We start from the raw sequence: 20,697 nt of genomic DNA on the forward strand, positions 1-20,697 counted from the left end.
AGATAACTAGACAGCGCTACAATAGTACTTAGCTTGGTCGAGTGGGGAGCCATTACATAGGGTCGTACAGAGACGATCTGGTAGTGTGGAAGAGCCAGGTATTTATGCTGTGGAGACTGATGAGTGATGGGCATCAGGTGTGCCGGTGATCAGCGGCTGGCAGGAGACCAGGGAGCCAGACCAGGAGATACACACACACACACACACACACACACAACTCGAGACTAACAGAGGACACACAAGACACACAGGGAGAGGAAGGCACACCAGAGCCTGCAGGGTTCGTATGTGCATGGTGGCTGACTATGACACATTGAGAGTGTACAGTGGGGTTTTTAAAACATACCAGCAAAAGGAATTGGAATCAACAGGAGAACATCCCATATGTTAGGGGTTTACACAGTGGAGATGTTGGCAGTGTTGGTGTCACCACAGTGGGTGGAAAAAACTAGACAAGATAAGGTGTTGATGCTCAGATTCATCTTCAGCCCTAGCAAGTTTAAGGTCTTTCCATTCAAACAGCCATCAAGATACAGTATACTATATGAAGTCCTTCAGTCAGTAACAAGAATAGCACATCAGGAGGTCAGGTCAAATTTCTGTGGGTTCCAGGACATGTAGGGGTGAGGAGAAATGAGAGGGTGGATGAGTTAGCAAAGAGGGCTTTAAAGAAAGGAAATATAGAAATGCACATTAGTATCATTAAAGCAGAGGTTAAATGTTTACTCTGGGAAAAACAAATCAATTATGGCAAGAAAGGTGGGACAGAGAGGGGAAAGGGAGACATTTATATATAGATCTAATAAACAGTGTTGACAAGATTAAGGTTAGGGCACTGTGCACTAAACAAAACGCTGAAGATGGCAGGGAAACAGCAGACAGGCGTGTGTGAGGGATGTCAGGAAGAGGAGACAGTGGAGCATGTAGTTCTGAGCTGTAGGGGGTATGGGACACAGCGAGACATGATGAGGAGTAATCTGAGGGAATCTGGGGTGCAGGAATTCACATTAAAAGAATTACTGAGCATGGGCAAGAGAGCACAGGTCAGGTACTGTTAGCTTTTCTAAGGGGCACAGGGGTTTTTAATAGGATATGATGGAAAAACAGGAAGACTAAGAGTCTAAGTCTATTGTCTGTTCTGCACTCCGGAGCAGAAGGTGGCGGTAATGCACCAATATGCTGGATGCCAACCGCCGTAAAACAAAAAGAAGAAGAAGTCAAACTGGTCTGCCATTGTTGTTTTGAGCGGAAGTGAACTCAAACGGAAAGGGTCAGCTTTCTCTTGTCTTTCTCTTGTTGTGTCAGTACCATATATATAAATATATATAGAGAGAGAGAGAGAGGGGAAGGACCATATATATATATATATATATATATCAGAAAATATAGAATAACTAGTTGTTTTGACTGAAGTGTTTTTGTGTTCACAAAAGCAGCTGAAATATATTTAAATGATGGTGGTGGATATGTAATTAAGGTTAGGGTTTCTACTAAATCACTCCAATATGGATGGATCCAGAGCAGCATATTTTTCTCATTTCTTTCAAAAGGAACAATCTGAGCAGTAGGAAAACAACAAAGAAGTATTGAAGTCTTTGGCAAAAAATTCTAAAGAAAAACTGCAGATAGCATAAATGCATAAATGAATAATTTGGCTTATTAATAACTACACAAGTTTCCTGCTCATCCTAGAAATCCAGGATAAATGGATTCATAAATGGTGATGTTGGCAAAATATCCTGGAAAAGCTCTGATATATTTACATACATAAGAGTTTGACTTGTGGAGGGGCTACCCTTTGATTTACATTTCGGTCTCAGATTGTGCCTTTAATTTAAGGTTTAAGGTATTGAAGTTGTTTCACTCTGCTGGCCAATTCTTTCTACATACTGAAAGGGCACTTTACAGATTTCACACATGAAGTTCAGTTTACTGGTCATGGTTTGTACTGCTTACCCTGTGAAAACAGTTGTATAATGTCTTCTGTGGCTCTGAGGAGCTTCATCAAGTCTGAGAAAATAACCTTGATGATGTCATAGTGATGTCACAAACTGGAGGTGTGGCATTTGAAAAATGGGGGTGTTTACCAGACAGGCAGGATATAATATAATATGATGCTATATGTTGCATTATGGGAAATATGGGGTTTATTAAAAAAATCTGTCTCTTGTATGTCACATAACTTTATAAAAATGCAATACTAAGTCACTGGGGTATTCAATTTAAGGTTTACGGTATTTAAGAAGGCTATAATAAATATTATTATTATTATTATTATTATTTTAGCAATGTATCAAATGATAATGTGACAACGCGAAAGCTTGTAGTGATGAACCTACAGAGAATTATAACCTGAATCTGCAGCTCCCCTCGGCTTTGTGGAGCTTTATAGTCAGTTTCAGCTCATTGTTCACCTGTCCGGCCCACATCTTTACTCTTTTGGTTCACTCTCACTGCTCTCATTCTCATAGCATTGATTTGTTTTCAGCCAAAAGCTCTGCTAAACCCACTGTGCACTACCTGCTCAGCAGCAAACAGCAGGCAGACACAGTTAGAGACCAGCTGGTGAACATAGTGGAGCATTTAGCAGCTAAGGAGCCAGATATTTTTCTCAGGAGTTGGTGGAGACCAAAACAGAGCTAAAAGGAGAGTGAAAATTGGACTTCCATTCATCAGGTGACACAAACACGACTCCTAATGATTGATAATGTTGCTGTCTGTAACTGCTGGATGTGTAAATAAGCAACTGTTTGCCAACACGTTCACCATATCAACTTAAAAAGGTGAAGATATGTCAATGTTGTGTTCGCATCTTGTGGCCAAAAAAAGTTATAAGATATTGCAGGTTTAAGCTTTTAGGTGTTCAAGTTAAGGTATGAATCAATCCTAAACCCAATCAATAAGCCTTTTTTTCACAGTGTATCCCAATAATGAATATCTAAATACTTTGATTAATCTAATGCAGGGGAAGCTGTAAAAAGCTATGTTGCTGATTGCATACTGACAAAAACAAAGATCAAATAAACCAAACAAATAAATTAATTATATTAATAAAAATAGTTAACGTGAAAAAAAGAACTAAAAGAACAAGCCTAAAGGTAAAAAAGGTTTATTACTGAAAAGGCATTTAAACATTCCCTTTGAACTGGTAAACAAGTCATCAAGTCAGAATTACATTCTCAGAAGGTAAAATAGCTTGGTCACTTCCAGCTATTTACACGGTGTTGTAGCTGTGCAGGCAGTTTCTCCAAGCATGACTGACCTCCACAGCTTTGTGCTCAAACAGAAGAATATTTCAGCATTTTACTCTTAATGAAAATCATACAAAAACATGGGAATGCATTCCAGAGTTCATCTCTGATATACAACTGTTCATCCATTTACTACTCATGCAGGAAAGCCTTTGGATCCTCAATACTCACAAATGAGAAACTTCTCTAACATGGAATTATCTACGGATATGTGTAATGCATCATCAATAATCATTATATAATAGGAGATTCAATAAATAATAAATAAAGTTGCTCAAAAAATTGTTAAACAGCACAGTTAAAGAAAAATTTGGCATCTCATAACCACTTTAGTATTTTGTGTATTTACAGTGCAGAAAGTTGGTTTGATGTTTTACGTCATATGGCGAAGCTGATATGAACTGCAGAGATGTTTTACAGAGTTGAGAAAGTTACTGAAAAAAGTTGTCTCAATACAAAAAGTTGTCATCATGGAAAATATGTAGGATTTGGAGAACAGCACGGTGCAGTACCACATACAAAAACATGTGGAACAGTTCTAGACGCCCATGCAACAATCCAATAACTAACAAGGGTCTAGAACAGTTTTGGACCTGAATGCAAGCCTGCCAGACCAGAAGTGCAGAAGAAAACTGTATACAAAACTGATAGGAAGTGTCAGCTCTAAAAAATTAACTCCTGTCCTGTATGTGTGTGACATAGTTTCTTTTCTGGCTGATACAGGGGGTTTAAATGTATTGTAACTATCAGATATCAATGTGTCAGTGTTGTTCAACTGATGTGATTCTGACAACAGCTATGTTAACACATGCTTCAAAACCTGACATTTCATTTTAATGTCTTTTTAACCCATTTTCTTTATTAGTTGAATTGTTCAACAGTGTTTGATGTACATTAATTCAACATTTTAGAGCAGTAATATATCCCACAGTTTGCTTATCAGGTAAGGTGGGTCTCTCTGGCTGCAGAGGGTGCTAAACCCTCTAATGACCTCTAAAGAATATGTAACTTTATAAATAAGACAATCTTCCTCTTACCAATAAAAACTGAAATTCAAAAGCCATAAAACACACCCTTGCTCACTTCAGTACACTCAGGGGTTTTGCTGCTACAGCCTTACTTGGTGTGGTATGACCAGTAGCTTATGGTGGCTAATGTTAGCAAACTTTAGATAGATACTTTAACGTTACTGCTGTGTAGCTGACTTCACTGGGTCAGTTTGCTTTATGACTCTGTACTTGTGCTACACTACATTTTAGCTAGCCCCATTTGTGACTTCAGCACTCCATACCTAACTTTGTGATTCGATCACATACCGTCGTTCCCTGTGCAAACCTTAGGGGGGAAAATTCAAAATATTACTTTTACCTGCTATCCAGCAGCAGGTTGTATTTTCATGATCTCAGAGATGTCTACTGGCTTCCCGGAATGATAAAATGACGAAAACAATATCTCGGTGCTGAGCTGGCCACTACCTCGTCCTGCCCTAGCTAGCACAGCGGAGAAGAGGGGTTGAACAGAGCAGCACAGTTTGTGGAAATGTTGGATTTCATTGTTGGTTTCACTCCAGGCAAATATTTTATCACTGTGGGCAGATAATAGACATCTGTGGGATCACACAAAGTTTTCGATTTTTCCCCCCCAGGGTGTGTGTAGGGTACACTATGTGACTGAATCACGGATTTATGTACGAAATGCTGAGGTCATAAATAGGGCTCAATTTCAGCATGTCACCAATGGTTTTATCAAAAAAGTTACTAGTCTGCTTAAAGGAAGGATTTTATTCTCCTATGATGGTCTAAATGCTGAGAGTTTTCTATCAGATTTGAATTAAAGGGTAATTCCGGTATTTTTAAACCTGGGCCCTATTTTTACATATTTTTGGGTCTAAATGACTAATTGGTACAAAAGGTTTTGGAATTGGTCCAGTAGATCGCCTCAGCCAGCAGCCGCAAAATGGGCTGCAATGGCTGCAAGGTAAACCTTATGGGCGACTGTGCTTGTCAAAAGTATGTCCACTTAAAGTGCTCGTTTTTGCCACTGACAGGCTCAGATTGTTATTCTAAGCGTCTGACAACATTATGGAAAGGATCCCTACAGAGACAGACCTTTTTGTTAAAGAGTAAGATGACTTACTGACTCACGTTTCCACCATCGTCATCCTGCAACAACTCACCTCTTGCAAGATTTCAGAGCAAGACTTCTTCTTGAGCAAGACTTCTGTTTCTGGTTAAAAAAAAAATCTTACTCTTTAACAAAAAGGTCTGTCTCTGTAGGGATCCTTTCCATAATGTTGTCTGACCCCAAAATATGTAAAAACAGGGCCCGGGTTTAAAAAATACCGGAATTACCCTTTAAAGTCTGTGGGAGATACTGAATGTTTATAGTTTTTAAGGTTTAAAATGGCTACATTTAAAGAAATAATTGAAGATTTTAGGAAGTTTTATCTGTGTCCATTACAGAGATACATCCAGGATGCTTTTAGCCTAGCTCAGCACAAAGACTGTATTTCCCAGAATATTGGACTTCTCCTTTAAATATTTTAAATATTATCACAAATTCTCAGTTGTGCCAGCTTCAATATAAAAAACGTCCATATTGACTTTCATAAACCCACATTACAACCCTGGTAGGAAGCGAGGTAAAGCTGTTTTTTGGGGTGAATGTTCCCTATACAGCATTCTCTTTCAAGGTGACTTCCTATGAAAGTAAACAGATGAATAAAAATTACAATAAATAAATAATATAATAAAGAAGTGTGGGTTTTGTCTCCTGGTCCGTGGTCTTCAGTTGTCTGCTGCAGTCATGTCCTCTGCTGTTCAGTTCCCATGTGCTTCTGTAAAAATGGATGGACAAACAACATACTGGTGATTCTTCTATACAGCCTAACCAGTAGCTAGTTTGAAGGGAGCGTTAGAGGATGGGTTTCCAACCTGGGGGTCATGCAATCATTAATAGGATTAGAAAGGAATAAAAACATACTTCAGCTACACAGAAGTATGTTAACTTTTCTCTAATCTTCAAATGAAACAGACTGAGAAAGAAATATCTCTATTTGGGGGCAAAAAGCTAGGCACCACTGCTAGAAGAGAGACCATGAGGTCTTTACAGTTTTTCTCCTTCGCTTTGGCTCAATTCTTGAACGAGAATTATTTTTTCAAATCAATAAGTTCTAATCTGTGAACAATTAATTTGTTGTTCACAACAGATTTGTTTTGGCACATATGTGCAAAAGACTAAGTACAATTGTCTACAATTTGCACTTGGCTTGCTGATCAAAACTGATGAGTTGATTCACAGTGAAATGGTCATACTCTTCACAACTTCTAAACATTCTTTCATCGTTTGAGCCATCACATGCAAAATGGTCCATTCAATTATCAAAATCTACATGTATATTTCATAAATATCTATGACATGACTTTCACCATACTCCCCATTCCTGAATCCGATAGAAGAGATTTTTTCAGCAGGGAGGTGGAAAGTATATGACCATCGGCCACAAGATCAGATCAGATCGCTGTTAGATGCCATGAATGCTGCTTGTGAGGACATCACAGGCGATCATTGAAGGGGATGGTTGCACCACGCAAGGAGATTTTTTCCCCCGGTGCATCGCAAGGGAACAAACATCAGATGTGATGTTGACGAAAATCTCTGGCCAGACAAACAAGAGCGACAGGATGTCCACCAAGAAAATGAGAAATTGTAGTGTTACGTACTGTGAGGAGGTACAATTTGTTGTTTTTTACTGAACTACCGCAGATTTCTTCATTGTTCCGGGGTTTGGCATGGATGTCATTTTGTGGCAAATTTTCTGTTCACTGTATATGACTTCACATGAAAGATCTGTACTACAGTAATGTACAGTATTGACTTTTCCCAGTAAACTTTTACCTACTGTTGAAATCTGAATCTAAAAAGCTCAGTGCTATACACAACAGCATTCAGCTGGACAAAACTGACATTCTTGTTTAGTACAGTAAGCAGTCGGTGTCAACAAAAACGTAGTACTACAAAGCAGAGATTTGTATATAAGAAACAATTCCAGTGTTGACTGCCATGGTGAAAAAAAACATCTAAACATTTTGACCAGTACGGCTCACACAATGACAAAAAACTTTTCATTTTGGTGGCACTGGCCAATTTACTGACACAATAACTAGGTTTTGAAGTATGAATGAAATGTTTTGGGTGAGTTACTACCTTAGTAATAGAGTTTTGATGTCCCATGAAACAGTTGTGACACTTGCACTTACAGTTTTGAGAATGTTAAGACTATTTCAAAAAATGAACCAAAGCGATTGAGAAAAAACTGTGAAATCAAAAGGATTAATCCTCTTGGGAGCTTGAATGAGCTCAGCAAATTTCATGGCCATCTGTATATCAGAAAATAAAATGTCTAGTGTGCAAAGGTCCTGAGGGTGTTGCAGGGCAAAACCTGACATGGTTTTAGTCTCTGGGGAGTATGAATGTGCCCAGTAAATTTCATGGCAATTTCCTCTAGATCTCTTGTGTGACCTGATGGTGGTGCTAGAAGAAAGGTGAGAGAGGGTCACTAAAATCATTAGAAATCATCATCTGGGGACCATTAAAGTGGGTCTGTGTAACGTCTACATGTAACTTCTATAACTATATGTAACTGGTTAACCACAGCCACTGTGGGCACAGGTGGTAATTACAGTGTAATTAATCACACATTGACTTCCCTTAATTTTTTAATATACTCTTTTGAGTCAGCTGCTTTAAAGTGAATTATCACCAACTCTGCAGTTTCCATCTGCTCTATGGAGCATTTAAGCATCTTTGAGCTCATTGTTTTGGTTTTATGGCTCTCAACTTTACCGTTTTGGTTTAGTTTACCACTCCAATAAACCCACTGTGCACTACCTGCCCAGCATCAAACAGCAAACGGACAAAGTTAGCGGCTAGCTGGTGAACATAGTGGAGCACTTAGCAGCGAAAGAGACAGATATTTTGACTCGGGAGTTGGTGGAGACCAAAGCAGAGCTAAACCGAGAGTGAATATTGGACTTGCATTTGTCAGATGGACAGAAACAAGGCACAAATGAATGCTAATGTTGCTCTGTGTCTGCTGGATGTGTAAATGGGTAACTGTTTCCTAACATGTCCACCACAAAAACTTAAAAAGGTGAACAAATGTTAATATGTTTAAAAGGTTTTTGCGCTGCCCCCAAGTGGTCACAAAAAATCAATTAATTCAGGTTTAAAGGAATTATCATTAGGTCACCTGACTGAGAGCAAGTGGACGGGTATCTCGAGTGGGGAACGTTTCCTGGTGAGGTACAGTGTGTTTACTTCTGGGTTTAGTTTTTATGAAAAAAAGCTAATGTTCATCTATGACAAAAGTCAAAGTCAGCAAACTGACTCATTCATATCAGTTACACAGCAATATCTATTAAAGTTTGCTAACATTAGCCACCATAAGCTAATGGTCATACCAAACCAAGTAAGGCTGTTGCAAAAAAACCCTGAGTGTATTGAATTAAGCAAGGGTGGGTTGTAATGCTTATGAATTCAACTTTTCATTTTTAAAAAGGAAAATGTGTTTTTTCTTCTTTCAAAAATCACAGTCATACTTAAAATAACTTCATGGTTAATGTGGCCAGTAGTTAATGTCGTATTTTCCTCTGGACTAATACTAGCGCAGCAAAAATGTTTGGTCCTGGTATTCAATATTTACATCCTTTCACTTCTTGAACTACCATATCTATAAACAATACTTTAACACCTATGCTCTCTCTACATGTTTTCTCTCTGCAGTCATACTGTACCTGCCAGGGCCCCGCTATGCTGCTGGAGCTGGCTGGTGAAGAAGCGTTCCCGCTGGGATACCTGCTCGTCCCAGGCCTCCAGTATTTGCTGTTGTTCCACGGGCTCCAGGTTCAGGGTCTCTGGGTGGGCCTCGTCGATGTGGGCTCTCACTCCCTCCAGGCTGTGGGAGTACTGCAGCTCCCCACACACCATGCACACCAGCAGCTGGTTGAGCGGATCGTAGTCCATGAGGTAGCGGTTCCTCCACACGCCATCTGAGACAGGACCTTCCTCGCCATTATTATTCTCATAGTCAGGGAACAGAAATTCTGACTCATCTGAAATACAGTAGAAGGAGAGAAAGTTTTGTGCCAATTTTGCCATTCTAATGTGCATTATTTTAGGTTCAACGTGACATAGTTGATACTTCACCTTCTACTGGTGCTGTGTAATGTGAGTATGCAAAGGATCCCGGGTCGGTGTCCACTGAAGTGCTGTGAAACAGAGAGAACAGTTACAATCATTATTATCCTCCATCAAGCTGGCAGCAAAACTAATTTTATGGGAGCAATACAAATTTCTCACCTCATTAGATGTTCTGACTCCTCAGAGTAGCTCACCCACTGACCAGAATCCTAGAGGGATTAGTCAGAGAGAAAAAATAAAGATTGTAATAAACAAACTTAGAATATGTTTACACTGTACCAAATGTCTCCCAATTCTGTTTTTTCTTCTTACTGTATATGACAATAAAATAAATGTAATCTCACTTCATTCTCACAATGACATAAGATCAATAGCTAGGTTTCCATTCAAATGTATCGTAAATGTTAACCGAATTTAGAGAAAATCTGCAAAAGAAAATGCGTTTCCATCCACTACCATTATGCATGGTTAGGAGTATTTTATTATTATTGGTTCATCATCAAACAAGACAATATCAGCAGACAAGACAGAAATAACAAGTGAGGCTGGAGGCTGAGCTGAGGCAGTGTAGCTAATGGTAAAACCTTTTTCGTTTTGAGTCTCTGTAGTCATTTAGCATCGCTCTGTAGTTGGTTTACATCTCTTTGTTGTGGTTTTAAGTCTCTTTGTGGTCATTTTATGTCACTTTGTGGTCATTTTGTGCCACTTTGTAGTCATTCTCCATCTGTTTGTAGTCATTTGCTCGCATTCTTAGACGCATTCTTATCCCATCTCTCTCTCTCTCTCTCCTCAACAGCAGAAGTTGGTCTTCTTCGTGTTGTTTTTGTGTGGCAGGCCTTACTGTAAAACAACTTTATTCTTATAACTTTATTCACTGGTTTTGGTTAAAGTAGTGATATGGGGCACTTCATTTGATGAATTTACTGTTTATCAGACCACAAATGAGACAAGAATTAGGTTGGAAAATAGACACCGGAGCAGAGTGTTTCTCCATCTCCACGGCTCAATTAGCCTGCAGTTAGCTGTCCTTTGCCTAACCACCCGTCCCCATCCCAGGCCTGAAAACCTCCTCACTCCCTCAGTGCTCCAAGCTGCCAGTCCGGGTAGAGTCAGCTAATAGGACGGCTATGTTAGCTGCACACCTAAATGAGCTTTGGTGATGGTATCTGTCCATCAGGAAACTGCATAAATCACCAAGAGTTGAGGAAGAACAGCTGGAGGACATCAGAAGGAAAACCAGAAAATATTGACTCAATAAAATATGATCCAATTTCACCAAAATCAGTAAATAAAGTTGTTTCATCTTTTTCCATTATCTGCCACAAGTGGACTACGCACGCACATGCGCAATGTAGATGTTTACGCAAAAACGACATGAAGAAGACAACTTCCGCTGCTAAGGCGGGAGGTGCCTCGTGCAGAGTTCTGCCATTATGTCTGCATCCAGGTCCCTCTCGAGGTTTCTGCTTCTTAAAAGGGAGTTTTTCCTTGCCACGGTAGCCAAGTGCTTGCTCATGGTGGGAATTGTTGGGTCTATGTAAATAATATTATAAAGAGTCTAGACCTGCTCTATATGAAAAGTGCAATGAGATAACTTCTGTTATGAATTGGCGCTATATAAGTACAGTGGTGTGCAAAAGTGTTTGCCCCCTTCCTGATTTCTTATTTTTTTGCATGTTTGTCACACTTAAATGTTTCAGATCATCAAACAAATTTAAATATTAGTCCAAGATATCACAAGTAAACACAAAATGCAGTTTTTAAATGAAGGCTGTTATTATTAAGGGAAAACAAAATCCAAACCTACATGGCCCTGTATGAAAAAGTGATTGCCCCCTAAACCTAATAACTGGTTGGGCCACCCTTAGCAGCGACAACTGCAAACAAGCGTTGAGATGCTGCGGCATGACCTTAGACAGTTCATGCTTGAAAACCCTCCAATGTGGCTGAATTACAACAATTCTGCAAAGATGAGTGGGCCAAAATTCCTCCACAGCGCTGTAAAAGACTCATTGCAAGTCATCGCAAATGCTTGTTTGCAGTTGTTACTGCCAAGGGTGGCCCAACCAGTTATTAGGTTTAGGGGGCAATCACTTTTTCACACAGGGCCATGTAGGTTTGGATTTTGTTTTCCCTTAATAATAACAACCTTCATTTAAAAACTGCATTTTGTGTTTACTTGTGTTATCTTTGACTAATATTTAAATTTGTTTGATGATCTGAAACATTTAAGTGTGACAAACATGCAAAAAAATAAGAAATCAGGAAGGGGGCAAACACTTTTGCACACCACTGTAAAACTGAATAGAATTTTCTCTTCGTAGTCGTCAGTGTGGTGGTTTTATGTCTCTTTCATGTCATTTTGTGTCTCTTTGTAGTCTTTTTGCATCTCTTTGTGGTCATTTTTTGTTTGTCTTTGTAATAATTTGATTGACTTTCGAATAAGAAATATTAGCAGTCACTTAGGGCAAAAGCTGTGGTCCTGGGGCCCCATGACAGGCCCGTTCAGTAATCCATTCATGGTAGTACTACTCAGCCTGTGGAAACTGTATCATGTCTTCTGTGGCTCTAGATGAACTTTGTCCTCAGGGTTATCTTGGCAAGGCCTCGGAGACTACACATTTGTAACAGAAGACCTATGTTACAATCTCGGGTGAAGGACTAATGAAGAGACAATATGTAGTTGCATTATGGGAATTGTAGGATCTAGTATTTTTGGACCTATACTACTAGTAACTAAAAGTCAGGATATCTCTGCTGCTTTGATTTTGTCCATTTAAAAAAAAAATCTATCTCACTGTATAAAGAAGCTGAATAATAATAATTATATAACTTTATAGATGTTTAGAGATTATTTTTGCATTAATTTGAACTTGACACCATCTGTTTCAGCCACATTTTATTGATCCCTCCCTAACATGCCCCCTAAAACAATATACTGATTTTTAATTGAAGTGGGTTGTCAGTATACAAGATAACCAGTCTGACATCACCACCTTTAGGCATTCAGCAGTACATGAACATCTGTGTGGGGACACTATCTGAAGGTTGCTGAGAGGTCCATCAGTTTTTGTTTAATTTAGTAAGTAAAGTAAAGCTTTGGTTTGGTTTCTGTTTAGTTTAGTTTTTTATCTCTTATGCGCTCTTTTCTCTCTCTCCCTCCCTCTCTCTCTCTGTCACTTTCTAAAGGCTTACTTGTGTGTTGTGAGGATAAATAGAGACATCATGCTTCAATCAAAACTTATGTGATTTGTGAACAGACATTTGAACCCGCAAACAGACTCTATCATACAATTATCTTTCAGTTTTTTGTAAGAGGTGTTTTATTATGACTAATCTGTGTTCTTCATCATATAATATGAACATAATAATTAGACAGAGCCTCTAAGCCAAAAAAAAGTTTTTTATATACCTGTGCAGCTCTTACTTGTGTTTGTAGGTCCTGGGCAGGCAGGATGGGCCTCCAGTTGTTGGAGGGTCTCCTTGGGGTGATTCCCTTGTCCCGAATGGCCTTCCTGGCTCTCTGCTCCTTCTTTTTTATCCTCCAGTACTCCCGCTTCCTCCTCAGAAAATCCTCCTCAGACTCCCCTGGGATGGGCTTTGGCGGAACCATGGTGCTTATAGGTGCTAGCTTTGTGGGAGATTGTATCATCTGTGTGGGGCTCGGAATTTGGGCAAAAGGAATTTTTATTGGACTGAGGGTGGAATCTGGAGTTTGACCAGGGGGTTCAATGGGGTGCAGGTTGATGCTGGACAGTGGGTTGTCTGGGGGCTTCAGAGTAGGGAGGGAGGGGACTGAGTCTACATCTGTGCTTCTAGACATCCACTTTTGGGAACCTGGCATGGCTTGTTGCTGATTTTCTGGAGTGGACATGATCTGTGAAGGCCCAACGTTCATGTTGTTCTGCTCGCTTTTGTGTGAACAGGAGACACTGGTGACGGGCAATTTGACCTGGAGTGTGTCAGGTGACTGTTCGGCATTACATGTTGTAGGGCTAACGACCAGGACCGTAGGGATACTGGTCACTGCAGTCAGAGAAGAAATGGATGGCTCGGGCTGGAGGGCTGGTTTTGCTCGAGGATTCACACCCTTAACAGTGTTGATAATAACGAGACCTGGAGCCTGAAAGACAACAACACAACATGAACAAATTATCAGTACTATAATAATAATAATCTTTCTGAAACATGCACATATGTGTTTGCCCCTAGCTTTAAGTATACCCCTCTCAGTCACCCCTTTGCTGTTCAAGTGTCAAATGCAGTATAATGATTCAGGTTTTGGCTGGAGAGGGCACTGGCCATGCCTACAAGCCCAGAACTCTTCATGCTTACAAACAAATTGACATTAACTGCCAAAGTCTCACAGCATAGTCACTGATATCTCCATCACCTGAAACACACATAATTTAGAGAATGTAAAAAGGCAAAGGTCTGTCTCTAAATGACTTTTCTGGGTCTTCAGTTTTTAGTTTATCTAAACTATGAATTCAGTATAATCAGGGTTCATCCATCAAGGGTCAAAAGCTGGTAACATTTTTCTTTGGTGGTTTTTTTAAGGGTCACCCACCGCTTTGGTCACAAACGTTTTGAGACAATAATATTTAAATGCCTCAGTACACAGAGTGTATGGAGCCCCTAAGGGGACATGAGCAAAAACTTATTTTCTATAAGTTTCTGGAACGTACCAGATAGTATCCCATCTGCACCAGATATATTTTAGTGAACACCAGATAGTTTCTGGTGACTGGTGCACAACAGAAACCAAACTAAAGGTTTTTCCTCATATCTATACATAGTACACAGAAATGTAACCCCCTCTTCTAGCTGCTGTTCCACAAATTTTTGTAATTCAATGGCTTTTCTTACAGCTAAAAAAACTTTTCCTGCGGTTTCCATTATCTGACCTAAATGGGTAACTACTACTGTACCGTATTGGCTATTTGTTACACTGCCACACAATGTATCGGCACACTGCAGATGGTACAAACATTATTGCCATGTGCCACATCACCTGGATGTTTTTCTGGGAAAGCCGACTGCTGCATTCCTGTCTTTCTTTCTGCCTGGCCTTTAACCTGGCCCTTTGCTGCCTCTTCATCAGCTTCCAGTACTCCCTCTTCCTCTGCAGGCTGGTCAAACCACTGTGCTCCGTTACCACACTGCGATATGTTTGTGCTGATGGTGAATTGCTGTTTTGGCATTGTTCTTGTGCCTGACACTGTTGTTCACAGTGTTGTTGCTGTGGTTGTAGTTGATCCATGGGTAGGTGATGTAGCTTTGGCGGCTCTGGCGAACAACAGTTTTGATGGCCTGCTTTTTTGGTGCAGAGCCTCTGAGTTCTGCGTGGTGAAGATGGGCTGTCAGAGGCTTCCACGGAGGGGTTTACTATGAAGTTAGTAGGGGTTTGGGATGCATGCTCACAGGTGGGATACAGGACTAGCTCATTGGAGGTAGGAAGAGGTGGAGATGTCTCGCTAATTTGTGAGTCCTTGAAATGAGGGCTTATGGAACCTTCTTGTACCAAGGCATCAGTATCTGGAGGCCAGCTTTTTATCTCCAGCGTCAGGTCAGCAGCAATAGGAGCCACCTCATCCTTTTCAAAAAAGAGCTGAGGTAAATTTGGCTTCATCACTGGCTCTGGAGCCTCTTCCGTTGACTCTACTTTAATATCAGTCTGCTCACTTTTACACTCCGACACAGTGCTAAGTGATTCCTCCAGGAGTTTCTTCATAGAGGCCACAGCTAGCAGAGTGGTAGCTTGGCTATCTGCATTCACAGCTGGGTCAGGCTCTGGCTGAAGCACTGGAGGTGGTGGTGGAGAGGTTGGGGCTTTGATATCTGGACAGATGGCTTCTTCTGGTTGAGAATTTAGGTCAACTGCTGGCATAGACTCACACTCTTGTTTTATTTCACTTGAATGTGGCGTAACAGGCACATTGTTGTTGGGAAGAGGTTGTGTATTTCCTGTATCTTTAGTAAGCCTTTTGCTAAGTGGTGCAGTGGTTACTGCTACTTGCTTCTGGGCCTTCCTCCTCTGTAAGGCCACACTGGCCCTTGCTTGTAAGACACCCTGCTTGAATCGAGCAGCACGAGCTGCTCGCTGCTCACGTTTCTTTATCCTCCAGTACTCCCTCTTCTTTGCCATCCTCTCCTCCTCTGTCAACTCTGGATCCAGAGAGAGCACTGACAGTGATGGTGCACTACTTGAGACAGCCATTTTCATGACACAGCCACCGAGGGTCGACCCTGCTGTTGATTCTCCAGAAACAGCATTTTCAGGGGTTTGAGGATGAGTGAGTGTAAGCTGACCTACAGTTTGGATTGCTAATGGGTGTGAATTAGGAATAGTTGTGCTTTCAAGTTGGTTTGGTTTGGTTGACAGTAGTCTTTGAGGCTTGTTGACCGACTGTCCAGCAAGTGGAAAAGAGACTTTCACCTGAGCTGGGTGCAGCGGAGGGGGGGACTGGTTTACACAAATGGGTGCAATACCTCTCCGTTTAGTATCAGGTTGATGCTGAGGTTTTGTGATGGGGGTATTATTAGAAACTACATGAAACTCTTCTTTACTTTTGTGTGCTGCTGTGCTGTGATCTGTAGGAACCTGGGGAATGTTAATGGTCACTGTCCCGTCCTCTTTGATGAACCCTCCAATGGTCTCAGAGGCGTGGGTAAGGGTGCTTCCTGCTGATTGCGTCAGCGCTCTGGCCCTCCTCATCTCCTCTAGGATTTTCTGGTAACGTTTCACTCTTCGCATCAGAGAGTCCTTCTCCTTCAACCTAGCCTTCACCTCCATCGACAGCTTAGCTCGCTGTTCGCGCTTTTTAATCCGCCAGTACTCTCTCCGTTTGGCTATTATCTGCTCAGGTGTGTCGTTGGGGTCAATTTTGGGGATATTTCTGGTACCAAAGACTGAAGCAAGCAACGGGGATTTACATCTTATGTTTCTTTGACTCATGAAATTCTTCTGGGCTTCAATGAACCTCTGTCTAGGTGTTTTACATCGTGCGATCCCTCGGGAAACATTAGAAAGATGTACATAATTTGGAAGCTTTCTATGTGACTCCCCTGGCTTTTTCACAGAAATAACATCAGATGCGTTGGCTGTCTGTGTTGTCCTATTCCCATGTGGATTTTGTACTTTTATCTGATCTGCTTGCAGGTTAACTGTAGCTAAACTCGCTGTCCCACTTTGCAGTTTATCATGTTCCCTTTTGGCAGATGTAAATGAAGTTTTGACTCGAGTAGGACACTGCTTCTGGCCTACTCCTCTCAAAAACGACTGAGATGGAAGATGCTGAAGAATCGTGCCGCCCACTGTTTTTTGTGCTGTTTGCCTTTGTAATGTTATCTCTGCGCTCTGCATCCTCTCTCTGGCTTTAGCTATCCGAGCTGCCACCTTTGCTCTCTGCTCTCGCTTTTTGATCCGCCAGTGCTCTCTGCGCTTAGCTGCTCTCTCCTCCTCGGACTCCAAGGAAGGTTGTGAGTTACGAACACATTTAGCCCTCTGCGAGGTGACCAAGGCACTCTTTGTTCCACATTGAGGTGTTGTGTTTGCCGTTTTGTCCTCTGTTTTAATAGAAACAGGGACACAAGGAGAAGACACAAGAATCATACCTGTGGTCACATTGGTGGGTAAGAGTTTGGGTTGAATGTGTAATTTAACTTGTGCCTTATGTTGCGTTTTGGGGACAGATGCGCCCTGCATAGACACAGATGGCTGAGGTCTTGTTTTAGCGGAGATGCCATTGGTAATTCTGGTCACTCTGACTGGAGGCACTGAGGAACTGGTGTTCGGCTGGGTTCCACTGGGTGTGGGTGAGGTAACAGCTCTGCTCACAGCACCCCTTGCTGTTAGGCATTTCACTGTGGCTGTGTTGCCTCCAGCAGCTTTGGCTGAGATGGAACATGATGCTGGCAACTGAGGCAAGACCTTGTTGAGTTTCATTGTTTGAAGCCACTTCTCCTTTTGGCTTTCAGTGGCTTCAACTGATCTGTCCCCCACTGTATATCCACTCTGTGATGCAGGAAAGACACCGGCTGTTTTGTATGACTCATCATTACTCTGCAAAGGAGATGAGAAAGCAGAAAAGGAGCCAGATAAACTGGAATTTACCACTGCAGGGGTATTTCGATGTGGAAGCTTTTCTCCTCGACTGTCTTGTGTTGGCTTTCCTCTTTGCTCTGACAGTCTGGCCCTCTGCTCTCGTTTCTTGGTTCTCCAGTATTCTCTCTTTTGGGCAAGGGTGGCATCATCATATTCTGAGGCAGGCCGGTAGCGGTGGGACATTGAACCACCTTTACCTTTTGCAATTGGCATGCTATTGCCAGCTTGGACAGCCCATCAGTTCTCATCCAACAGTACTGGTTGGCTCTTCCCTTGTCACGCTGTTTCAATTCATCGCCTCAGTCTAGAATCCTCACTGCCATTAACTTACATGGTGTCCTCCTATATGATGCCGCAGTAGGTGTTTTTGCTCTGAAGAGCAGCTGCCAAATCTCTCAGACATCACATCGGTATGCAGGTGTCCTGAGGAACAGAAAACAATTCTTATTTGCATCAACATTTCAGTGATCTGAAGGAGTAGTTTATCAAACAGGTTGTAACAAAATTTTATATAATTTGTCTTTAAAAAGGAGATCCCAGCATTCTGATAAAAAATTACTAAATTTTCTGAGGTCAGAGTGGAGCAATGACTGATAATATACACTCAGTGGCCACTTTATTGGGTACACGTATACAATCTAATCAATCCAATACAATAGCTCAGCCATAAATTCTATCCTTACAAATGTATGTCTATAATGTTCAGTTTTTGTTGACACTGTCAGAGAGGTGTTAATTCAACTATGTGCTTATCACTGAGGTTGTAGTTAACAGTGGTGTTGTACAGGACTGCACTACATTGAGATTTGTCTCTAATTGTTTTGCCCACCCCATTTATAATCTAGGGCTGCAACTAATGATTATTTTCATTATCGATTAGTCTGCCAATGATTTTCTCGATTAATCGCTTGCTCTATATAATGTCAGATATTTTATAAAAGTCTATAAAATAGTAAAAAAACAAATGCCCATAACAATTTACGTTTGTTGACGTTTTTAAAAGTCTTGCTTTGTTTGACCAAGAGTCCAAAGTTTACTACCATAGGAGACTAAGAAAACCAGCAAATTTTCACATTTTAGCAACTGAAACCATTGAGTCTTAGGCTCAGTATTTTAGTAAAATGATTAACCGATTATCAGATTGTTGCCAGTTAATTTTCTGTCAATCAACTAATCGATTAATCGCTTTAATCAATTCAGCTCTATTACAAACATAAGAATATTAGAACCACATTTCAACACAATGCAGTCCAGCACAACAACATTAACTACGACCTCAATAATAAACATATAGTTGAATTAGCACCTCTCGTAAAGTTTTAACAAAAAGGTAGAATATGTGGCAGAGCTGTTGTGGATTGCATTAGATACAGTATCTTGCTAGTGAACAGTTATTGCTCTACTTTAACTTCAGAAATTATAGTGTGTAAAATAATATTACTTGAGACAAATTATCAACCCATTAACATTTTTTCCTTACAAAAAAAAGCGCACATGAATCTTTCACATGTGCAATTTACATGATAAAGGTGCAAGTGATTTTCAAATATTTCACATGTGAAAGGCATCTTACGTAAAAACATAATCTAACATGTGAATAATATTTGTGATAATATTTCAGAAGCACATGGGGGTTCACATAGATCAAGCTTTTCACCTATGATGAATTAACATCATAAAGCGACATGATTTTCAGATATTTCACATTTGAAATGTAACACACAACATATGAAAACATCAATTTATGATTTGATATCACCTGTGAATCACATTTCAGATGTGATATATTCACATTTCAGGCCTTGTGGTTTATCCCATGTGAAACAATTCATATGGAATGAATTCACATATAGGCATGTGGTTGTAGGACATTTCACTTCTGAAAACATTAGTTTCACGTGTGCTTTTTTCGTAACTTTTCATTAACATACTAAAAATGTTCACATTTGGACTCACTATAGCAAGTGTTTCAATTTCCAGTGATGCTTGCTTAAATTGATTAAATGCAAATCAAAAGACAATGCATATGCACTAAAACGCCCATCTCCTCTATCACAACACTTGTGCGATTTCCACGTGAGACAGAGTAGCCTACATAGTTGGCTGAATCTTAAAATGTAGCATTTAAGAATATAAATGTTCAGTATTTTCAATACACAGCATCTTTGGTGATATAAACATGTCGTGTTTGTGTTAGCGAATGTGTAAGCTACAGGAACCAGGAAGGAAGCAGAGTGACACTGTCCCTTTAAACCTGTCCCTTTCTATCACAAATTATATCTGTCGAGAGCCATTTTTATTCTATATTCTGTGTCTATTTGATTATAAACGCAGCGAAGCGACTCAGCTGAAGCACAATTAACAATACATACAGAAACGCAGTAAAAAATTGCCATATTAGACAGTAAATCGTGCCTAAAGCGCTGTCTCTCTTAGCGGCACAATGGACAAGATCTTGGTTCTCTTGTCCACACGGACTGGCGCCTGTCTGAGTCTGCTGCCTTTCTGAAAGAAGCGAGAAACCCCGCACATTACTGTCGTAAAGCAGGACGCTTGGAAACGTGTGGAAGAAAAACATGCATACCCGTTACCTTTTAGTTACACCTAACTTTCCGGGACAGTTTTATGAACGTTTTTGGACAGCTATTTTGCCCGGACACCGCAGCTACTTTCCGCCAGCCAGCCGTGCTTGACAACGCTGAAAAGTACCAGGATGTGGGACCTGGATGCTTGCTCTGTGTGTGTGTGTGTGTGTGTGTGTTCACGCTATGGCGTGGACACACAGAGACAGTAGAGTACAACGCCCCCTCCTTTCCTTTTCAAACCCTAACCCAGAGGAGTTGAGGAGTGCATAAAAAGAATTTCACAAAATTGTTGCTATGAGTTCATACGTCTATAAGTCACACCATCAGTCTGACTGCTAATTGGGCCTAACCTCATTTGCCAGTTCACTGTTCAGGGAAACCTGAATTTGGGACAGGAGACAAATTGAAACCAATCAAAGGAAAGGCACAGAGATTATGTAAAGAACACAATTACATATAGTCTTTTCCAACTTGGAACAGCTGGACAAAGGTCCATTGATTTATTGTTTTTTTCTGCTGATGACCTCAATTGATGTGGGGGTTTGTGCAGAAT

General features: G+C 40.6%; 1 protein-coding gene across 2 annotated transcripts; it reads right to left on the bottom strand.

Moving 5' to 3' along the window:
• Positions 1 to 3,093: 3,093 nt before the first annotated feature.
• On the bottom strand, positions 3,094 to 20,348 carry si:dkey-28a3.2. Of its 2 annotated transcripts, none has more exons than XM_044185201.1 (7): positions 20,151 to 20,348; positions 14,467 to 17,982; positions 12,865 to 13,575; positions 9,612 to 9,661; positions 9,459 to 9,520; positions 9,047 to 9,364; positions 3,094 to 6,087 (listed from the first exon to the last, which is right to left on the bottom strand). In XM_044185201.1, exons 2-7 carry the CDS (start codon positions 17,770 to 17,772, stop codon positions 6,071 to 6,073), a joined length of 4,464 nt encoding a protein of 1,487 aa, XP_044041136.1. In that variant the 5' UTR covers positions 17,773 to 17,982; positions 20,151 to 20,348; the 3' UTR covers positions 3,094 to 6,070. The 2 variants fall into 2 exon arrangements, with proteins under 2 accessions (XP_044041136.1, XP_044041137.1); XM_044185202.1 differs by having other exon boundaries at positions 12,880 to 13,575; positions 20,151 to 20,347.
• Positions 20,349 to 20,697: the final 349 nt, after the last annotated feature.

The sequence above is a fragment of the Siniperca chuatsi genome, linkage group LG22 (genome assembly GCF_020085105.1).
Source record: "Siniperca chuatsi isolate FFG_IHB_CAS linkage group LG22, ASM2008510v1, whole genome shotgun sequence".
Classification (NCBI taxonomy): Eukaryota; Metazoa; Chordata; class Actinopteri; order Centrarchiformes; family Sinipercidae; genus Siniperca; species Siniperca chuatsi.

Bases quoted from the DNA above. Each gene is read 5' to 3' on its own strand.
- si:dkey-28a3.2 (XM_044185201.1), bottom strand. From the start codon at position 17,772: ATGCCAATTGCAAAAGGTAAAGGTGGTTCAATGTCCCACCGCTACCGG. The intron at 9,521-9,611 runs GTGAGAAATTTG...TCTGTTTCACAG, and splicing joins GAGTCAGAACATCTAATGAG to CACTTCAGTGGACACCGACC. The intron at 9,365-9,458 runs GTGAAGTATCAA...ACTGTATTTCAG, and splicing joins TTACACAGCACCAGTAGAAG to ATGAGTCAGAATTTCTGTTC.